The 9036-nt window shown below is 34.7% G+C and overlaps 1 protein-coding gene across 1 annotated transcript; it reads right to left on the reverse strand.

Annotated features, from left to right (window-relative positions):
• Positions 1–1781: 1781 nt before the first annotated feature.
• On the reverse strand, positions 1782–5261 carry LOC128204835 (uncharacterized protein CXorf38-like). The gene is made up of 4 exons (XM_052906243.1): positions 5222–5261; positions 2745–3334; positions 2478–2636; positions 1782–1922 (listed from the first exon to the last, which is right to left on the reverse strand). Exons 2-4 carry the CDS (start codon positions 3273–3275, stop codon positions 1782–1784), a joined length of 831 nt encoding a protein of 276 aa, XP_052762203.1. The 5' UTR covers positions 3276–3334; positions 5222–5261.
• Between the last annotated feature and the right edge of the window lie 3775 nt (positions 5262–9036).

Below are 9036 nucleotides of genomic sequence, written 5' to 3' on the forward strand. Positions count from 1 at the left end.
ATACCTCTTTTTTCCTATATCAAACATCGTTTCTAAAACGTCGGCATAAATGTGTGACCCTGTTTTCCCAAGCGTCAGCTTGCTATTACTCTTTTGTGGTGTTTCGTCGTCTATACATCGACCGTGCCAGATACAGTATAGTTGCAAACCCATGAGCGTGTTTGAGGTAAAGGACTGCAGGTTTTGCGACTCGACAGCGGCAAAGAAATCTTCGACCTTAAATACGGTTCCATAATGTGCGTTTAGACATGTGTTTGCATGTCGTAAAAGCTCTTCAACGGATTCAGCGTCCAAAACATCGACACTTAAATGCAAATACGTGTGTCTTGGTATGTCCATGTCTGCAAGTTTCCATGGCCGGCACGTAAGTACAACGCTGTATGTCCGGTTGGCTATTGGCGGTTGTAGTTTAGATATGGCAGTTTCGTCCAAACCGTCTAAAACCACCAAGCCTCTCTCTTGTGTGAACAGCTTTTTGAAGAGTTGTTTGTCATCTTCATTGTATCCCATCTCATCTTTCAAATGAATATAAAGTATTTCTTCTACGGAATTTCTTACTTCTGATGGAATAGTGGTCATGTCTATGTAAAAGAGATATTTTATGTCTTCTAAAACATCAAATGTTAGATTGTATCGTTTCCCCAAATGATTAAAAACATCTCTTTCGTTTGTTTGCGATGCGCACCATAGGACAGCTAAGAAATTACAAAAGGATGTCTTGCCTACACCCGCATTTGCTGTTAAAATTGTGAATTGTTTCTTTGTATCGTTCTTACACAACAGCGGTTCAAGAGACGTAATTGGCTGTTTCTTGGTTTGTAATGGCTTTTTATTGTCACACGTCGTTTGCGTGAAAACCTCTGACAACATTGGTGGTACGTAGAAGTCCTGAATACGAGATTCACCATTAGGAAAAAACGGCCCCATGGACAGCGTCGAAGTGGTTGTAGAATGGTGTTTTAAAAGAATTTTCTTGAGTTCTGTAACACCAAAACAAATTTATTTCATCCAATATCTAACAGCTTCAAACAAAAGCATGCCAAGTTTTGCTTACAATATAAAAATGACGTTTTGAACTTTGTTAAACGCCTCCATTGTACCAGACAACATGTTTTCATATGTTAACCTTGAATTTTCATTGATATAGCGCAGTCGACATCATAAGTTTCGGTTTCAATACAGATAAAATTTTAACAGAGATTGTATAAACACCTACAGAGGAATCACAATAGATATATGTATTAAGGTATTTCAGCCAACATATATACAGCCGTTGTTGTCAATTACAAAATAGGTTTTAGTTTACTTTTTACTGATACCGTTTTAAAATAAAGTCGTTTCCTCAATATGACGACATCATATAAATTATCCTAATTCTAATTTGAAAACAAATAAAAGAATGTATGAATTATATTTTTAGACGATTTCGAAATGTCAACCAGTTCGAATACTCTTGAATATATATTTTCTGCATTGCATGACTTACAATGGAATACTAATGATATTCAGATTTTGAATATCAACATCCATTAATTAACTTTACATGGATAATCATTTTATCTATGCTGAAAGATTTCTTGTATTATCATTGAAATAAATAAACGTACGTAAAAAAGAAACTTACCTTTCTTAAACTCGTTAAAGCTCTGCTGGTCAGCATCAACCTTGTTATCGATTATCGGCTGCAATGTACTCTCTTGCTGAGTTACCTCAACCTTCTTTTCACCGACCAAATCACCAATGTTACGTTTATGTACTTCAACCTGTGTTTCAATGTCCTGCTACATTTCTTGTAGCTTGCTGATGTTGTCAGTCAGTGCTTCAGAGTCCATGGAAGAGTTGAGGCGTTTCAATGAAGTTACTACATCTATTATGGCATCGAGCACGTCCGTCCTCTCGATATGCAACTGGTCAAGCTCCAACTGTAACGTCAGATAGACAAAATATGTTAAATGTTGGAGGAAGATCGAAATGAATTCCACAAAGAAGTCACAGAAAGCAATACTTTTAAGAGTTATATAAATGTTAATATTTAGACGAATTTTATGAAAAGATCTGTTTCTTGTATAATTTTATTAAGATTATTGCTCGATTGACGTGGATTACAAAAATATACTGATGTCGTAGTTTAACTTTTGTTCGGCACAATCACGTAACTTTTCTTTCGCTAAGGAATCAATATCTTACCATACAGCAATAAAATATCAAAATCGATGTACTCACGGAAAAGTATAAAAAATAAATAAATACTTACTTTAAAAGTTGGACAGCTATAAACATCAGTGTAATTTAATCATTGACAATTTATTATTTGTCTAAACCTCAAATATTTATGCATATGAACCAATGTTTTCAACTGCAGATAAAGGTCACAAAATCAGTCTCAAAACAAAATCTAATGCATGAAACGCCTTCAGAGAAAAATGCAGGAAATGAGAAGGAACGAAAATCATGGACGCCAATGCGTGCAATAGTACCTTGTTCAATACATCTAGCGTACACTGTGCAGAAGAATTCGCTGCAATGTGCTGTGGTATATTAAACAACGCTCGCATGTCTCCAAACCATTGCTTAAGCTCATCGTCGGTGACCTCAAGTTTTGATGCGTGGCGTACTTTCCGTCCAATTTCGCGAACCTGTATGTGTATGTGTTATTTAAAACCTGATTGAAAACAACAATACAATACAATAAATAAGCTATTTATATTAATGGATTGAAGCTTAATCAAAATAAAAAAGTTTACCTTGGTTGCAACGTTGACCGTGTTTGCTAGGTCGGGGATATATTTCTCAAAAAGGAGACAGTTGATAAGAACACTGACAAAGCCGTCCAAATCTGTTTCATCAGATGAGCTGATCGGTTCATATCCTTCTGGTGGCATAAATGCTTTAGCTACTTCCCATGCATTTGAGCACCAATCGCAGGCGTTTGTATTTCGCCATGATGGACCCTTAAATCTATGCTGATTTATAATTGACTGTCTCAGTTCATCGCAAACCTTGTTCGGGCACGGACGATATGTAACAGATTGGTGCAATTTGCAGATTCCATGATTACAAATTTTGTTTTGTGGGTCACATGGTACAATTTCTGCAGTAGAACACGCAGAACAGTTGCTTCCTTGCGGGACTTGGCCGTTCTTCCACGTTTCCACGGTATTTTCTACTAATGGTGCAAGTCCACGTTTGGTTATGATCAATCCAACCGAGACTTTTAGCCAGTTAGTATTTTCTTTTCGTTCAAACCATTTTGCACAATCTTCCAATGACGCCATCTTAAATCCTATGTGTCGCCCATGCAGGATCCTCCTTCGATAAAACGTTACCTATTTGTCTGTAAAAATATCATTAACAATAAAAAAAGGAAATTAAAGAAATAAATTTACTGCAAATGAAGTTTTGATATTCTTTAATAGATAAAGTTATCTTAAAATGATGATTGAAGACGTTACTTGCAAGAACAGGTTGAAACGATTTTGAGTTTGTTCACTGCAAACAAATTGCTTGAACAGAGATAAAAATCTTCAATACTACATTTTTTTCAATGTTCCATATTTCAGTTTTTTGTGAAATGGGATATAAGACCACCTTCGGAGCATGCCGAAATACGTCAATTTTGCCGCCTAAAGTAATTGCAAGTTTAAGTTTGTTTGTAAACACGTCAAAATCTGTGCGTCATCAATGCCGCGCTTCACATGACCGATTATATAAACTAACCTAACTTAAGCATAATTCTAAAACAATGAACGTAATACAACAAAAAATATTTGAAAAAAATGCAATACAATTTGGTCATTCGCAACAACTTAAAACGTGTAGGGTAGGAAGAACAATAAATTATTCGGCTGACTTTTGTGACTTCAGCTCAAACGACGATTTTGTAGCGGATATGGACGTCATTTGAGAAATTTGTTACTAGACCGTGCATCAATTCCAATATGGGCTGCTGAATACAAGAAATGATTTAAAATGTTGCCTGTCTAGTTTTCATTGTGTTATTTTATGTTAATTTCAATCACAATGAATGTTATATGAGGGCAATACTAAAACTTGACGTCTTGAAACATAAGTAACAGGGGTGCATAACTTTTCGTGACAGTGCCTAAGAGTTAAAATTTATGCCCTTTGCACAGTTTCATATGCCATTTAAAATATGTCGAATTTCATCTGTCAAATTTCGGCCAGATGCTTGTGAGTTAAGCAGTGGACAAACAGTTTGCATAAGTTAAATAGAAAAGGCGAGATCAGTTAATTAATGGTAAAAAAGTGTTAATAATTATAAGCAGTGTGTTGTCATTTCTGACTTTGCGACGGTAAATACGAATGGTGACTGTGCATTTATAATGTTAACACAAATATGTACACGTTTTTACACAAACATTCGTCAGACATTGTTTTCATGGCATTCTAATGAACGACATTGTGATAATGAAAGGTACATATTATTCTTGAGTTAATCTAAATCATTGAAAAATATGGCACGGTACTAGATACATGATTTTAATGTAGTTAAAGTATTTTTAAAACTGTTCTTACATTAATAACATTAGCATCACTGAATACCTGAGCAAAAGCATGCAACCAGTAACCTACCGTAACCATAAAACATGTTTACACAATAACCCTGCATAAATATGATTTTTCAACATATAAGTATCTACAACTGAATGGCCAAGATAAAGCCAGAACTCCATATGACTGCTTTTGCCAGTTAAAGGACTGTTATTCAAAACTGTTGGTTTAAAAAGCACGGGTATGTATAAATATCGATATAAAAACTACACAAACAAGCACAAAAGTCGAAAGTTTAAACATTAGGCCCGTTTGATGGCACAGGGTCAGCACCAAAGACATAGAACACAAAAACAAACACATAGAACAACAGCACCAAACTCCCAAACAGTACATAACTATATGCTATATAAAACAACAAACACCACGTGAATGGAATGTGTTTTACGAATGCCCTTGGCAGAATTGTCGTTGTAAAAAAAAGTACAGTTGTTTGTCAATTATGGTTGTATTGCTGCAAACGAAACCAAAATAAGCGATGCAAGCAAAACCAAAATAAGTAATGCATCCGAAATAAACATAAGCTGTGCAAGCAAAATCAAAATATGATCTGAAAGGAAAACCACAATCTTCTTAGCGACTCCATGCTCTCTATCAAATGCATAATTTTATAGATAAATACTGAAACAAATCTAAAAAATTAACTTACATAAGTTTCACATTTCAGTGCTTTCAGATTACCGTCAGCGCACGCCTTTGAGTGGCTGTTTGATGTCCGGGATTTTATAGATCACGCTATCAATCCGCTATCTATTTAGTACATTCGTATCACGTCACGAGGAGTTAATTAACCTTGACAATAGTATTTTTGTTATTTAAGGCGATATATGCACACATTGTTTGCTTTTGAACTCATCGTAAGATCATCATTTATCTTTACTGCTATATCTATACGTGCCTGCTATTTACCTCTCCCGAGAGAGATCTTTTAACACTGTTTCTAAATAAGATTGTTTGCTATTTCACCAATCCCATCTATATTGTTTATATTCTGATTATTACCAATGCGATGCTTTGCTATTGAACTGTTCCGATAGATTCTTTAATCGCTCACCTTTTTTTTCCTTTTCTCCCTGCCCCCCTCCCCTGCCACCATCGTTGGAATACAAGCTTAACCAAGGAGGAAATTTCGTATTTTTAAAAAAAAACAAAATTCTCTTTCATTAAAAATGACAAACAAATAAGGTCGAGTTTTAGTTGTTACTCATGTTTATGCAGCTTTACCAATGTTTATATCTAGAACAACTGTGGACGAATTATTTACCAACTCTAAAATAGATCTTGCAGTCAGACATTGTAAATCCAACAGCCAACACTGCTACGAATATCTACAGTGCACTGTGTAAAGACCAAAGAGACATTTATACGAGAGAAAACAATATATAAAACATAAAACAACACAGACAAACCATACAGACATCAAGGCATTTGTATTAACAATTGTTCGGTTACAGCGTTGGTCTCACTAGTAGGTTTTGTTTGTAAACTCGATTAACAGATGGTAGAGTTATTTGCAGTGTTATGCGCGAGTGCTAGTAAAGCTAGCCGATACCAAGAAGTACAAGTAAAAAAGACTCATTCATGTACTTTTTCATTACGAAATAAAGTTTGGCAAACCACTAAAAAACGGACGGCTGAGGCCATTTAAAAATTGTTGATATATGTTCAAATACTGTCTTTGAAGTCAACAACTTTGAAATGCGTTACTAATGGAACTGATGGTTATAATTTGGGGACACCAGGCTCATTATTGTTGGACGGATTCCTTGAAACGAAAACCTTTAAAGGACGTTCACAGTTCATAGTGTCATGCATGCCAAATTATTTAACTAACACCTGGTTTTTCTTGTATAAAATTATGTTGCTAACCTTAGTAATAGCAAACACATCAAGGACAAATACATTCTTAGCTTACCTGTGCACATTTCAGAGATATCTAGATGCTGATCCATGTAAATATAAATGAGTTAGTCACATGCTGATAAAATAACTGATGCAAGTGTCATTTTGTTGCCATCGTCGTGTAAGTCGTACCTTCGTGATTTGCGGTAAATCGGTTATCTAACAAGGTCGCGTTTATATATACATATAATATAATATTTATAATTATATCGCTAGGTCATGAAGTATAACGTTTGCAACAATAACACATTGAAAACTTGTAAAACAAGTCCCATTTGCAATTATATTCAAGAAACGTATTTCGATTGGTCTTATAAATATGTCGACTGGTAAACGCACGGATAAAACTGTGTTTAAACTTGCAATGTTTTTGTTGTTGTTGAAAACGCTTACAGTAAAATTGCTTTAAATATAATTAAAACTCCGATTGCATTGCCATCATTGCAACAACTGTGTATGTTTAAACTCTAATTCATTAAATCGAGAAAGGAATATTATTACGCCAAAACACGTCTATTTAAATACTCATCTCAATGTTTTAGCTAGAAAAAATGATAATCACGAATTCGTCCTACATATTATCTCAAACGGAATGTGCTAATTCACGTCAAAAGTTCCGAATTAAAATTCTTCGGCACTTGGCGTTGTTATTGATTGAAAGGACAATTCGTGTCGTTAGTCGTTTGAAAGGTAGTTGTAAAAGTCATTCCAGACTCTGTATAAATGAAAAGGTTCTGGCCTTTTTGTATGCTAGCTATGCCTATGTTCAGTAGTTAATAATTACCATTAATGAAAAATCGTTCGGGTCTTCTCTGCTTAGAATCCCTTAAAGGGTATGTCTGTTTACATTATACAAGTAAGCAAGAACACTACAGGACTTTTGAAATTAAAGCCAAGATGGATTACGTGGTGTGTGAATACATATGACATAACATGACATTGATTAGCACGCTAACAAGGTCCATCCAAATATATCGTGCATGTTATCTCACTATCAGGTATAACCTTCCACAGTCGGGTACGAGTACATGCTGATATGATACACTCAAGCCACATTGTAGTGAAATGTGTCAAGGAGAACATGAATGTTACAGCCACCATGGTGAACTATCTTACAACATTAAAACAAAGCATACCTTTGTCCCATTATTCAAACATTAGCTATACTATAATAACGATCGATAAATTACCAACTTGTGATTTCCTAACGAATCGTCCAATTTTCTGATATTGAGATCAATATTGGTACATTACAAAAAAGTTGTTGATTAAACGAAACTTTCGAATTCCAAATTTCTACTATAGGGATGTCCATTAATGCATTTAACAAACTTCCTCAAAAATGCGTCCATTGTTTAAAAAGTGAAAGAATCGGATTGCCAAAAAACGTTTTTAAAGTTAGTTATACTCATATTGAAAACACTTACCAAAGAAAAGTCTACAAACGGATTATGCCTTAGAAATAACGCAATACTTGTTAAAATATCCTCTAATGTATATGAATACACAACTTTCAGTGTTAATTGTTGATAATGTGAACATACATATTTCCTTACGATTCCGTGTGAACGTACAATTAGGTTGGAGACATTTGACCGTACAGCATTATTTGTATGCACTTTATACATACTATTTAACCATTTTAAAGAACAATGCATTATATATTGAGTTTAAATGGCATTCCGTAGACGTGCAATTTCTGATTATTTCTTTATTCTTTGTACAGTCTTTTTCACAAAGTAAATGCAAGAAAGGATGCCTAGATTTTTGCATGTTGTATATAGCCAGTCTCGTTCAGCATGCTTTGGATCTGTAGCGGTGTTTAACAATTACCTTCTACTTGCATATATTACTGTTGACCAAAAGACCATCGGTATAACAATAAACGTTTACTTGTTTATATTGCTGTTAATCTGTAGACTATCAATATTCTTTTGGTGTCAGCAGTTCAAAAAAAGTTGTGAAGACGGTGTCAGCTCGATAACGTTTAGAACATGACAGGTTTTTGGCCATAAAATGTTTTGAAGTCACTAGGTAGATGGTAATGATAGATATTTATGTTGTTTGAAGAGCTTTGGTTTTACAAAAGCTCAAGACCAAAAGCCAAGACTTCATGCATATGGTTCAGATCTGTTAGTCAAAAGTCAAGACTGAGTGTAATTAATAGTCTTTAAACGCTGATCGAGATAAATTTGCATTGATTATTCAAAGTCAAGTATACTGGCCATAATTTGGGACCTTGTAGAGATATGTTTGCGTTCTTATTCTTATCTGCATGCAGTAAAATCATACGGATCAGTTTAATAAAAGCCATCTGCATGGATGCCATAATGAACATGTTCCTAAGCCAAGTCTGCATGTAAACCATAATGAACAGTTATTTATATACATGGTTACCAAAGTGATCAGTTCTAGATAACTAAATGAACAGTTTTTCATAAGCCAAGTCTACATGATTTCCATCATGGGTATGTATTCATGAGCCAAGTCTCTATGGCTTCCATAATGAAAAGTTCTTCATAAACCATTTCTTCAAGGTTACAATAGTGTCACTTTTCCCGT

The sequence above is a fragment of the Mya arenaria genome, chromosome 10 (genome assembly GCF_026914265.1).
Source record: "Mya arenaria isolate MELC-2E11 chromosome 10, ASM2691426v1".
In the NCBI taxonomy this organism is placed as follows: domain Eukaryota; kingdom Metazoa; phylum Mollusca; class Bivalvia; order Myida; family Myidae; genus Mya; species Mya arenaria.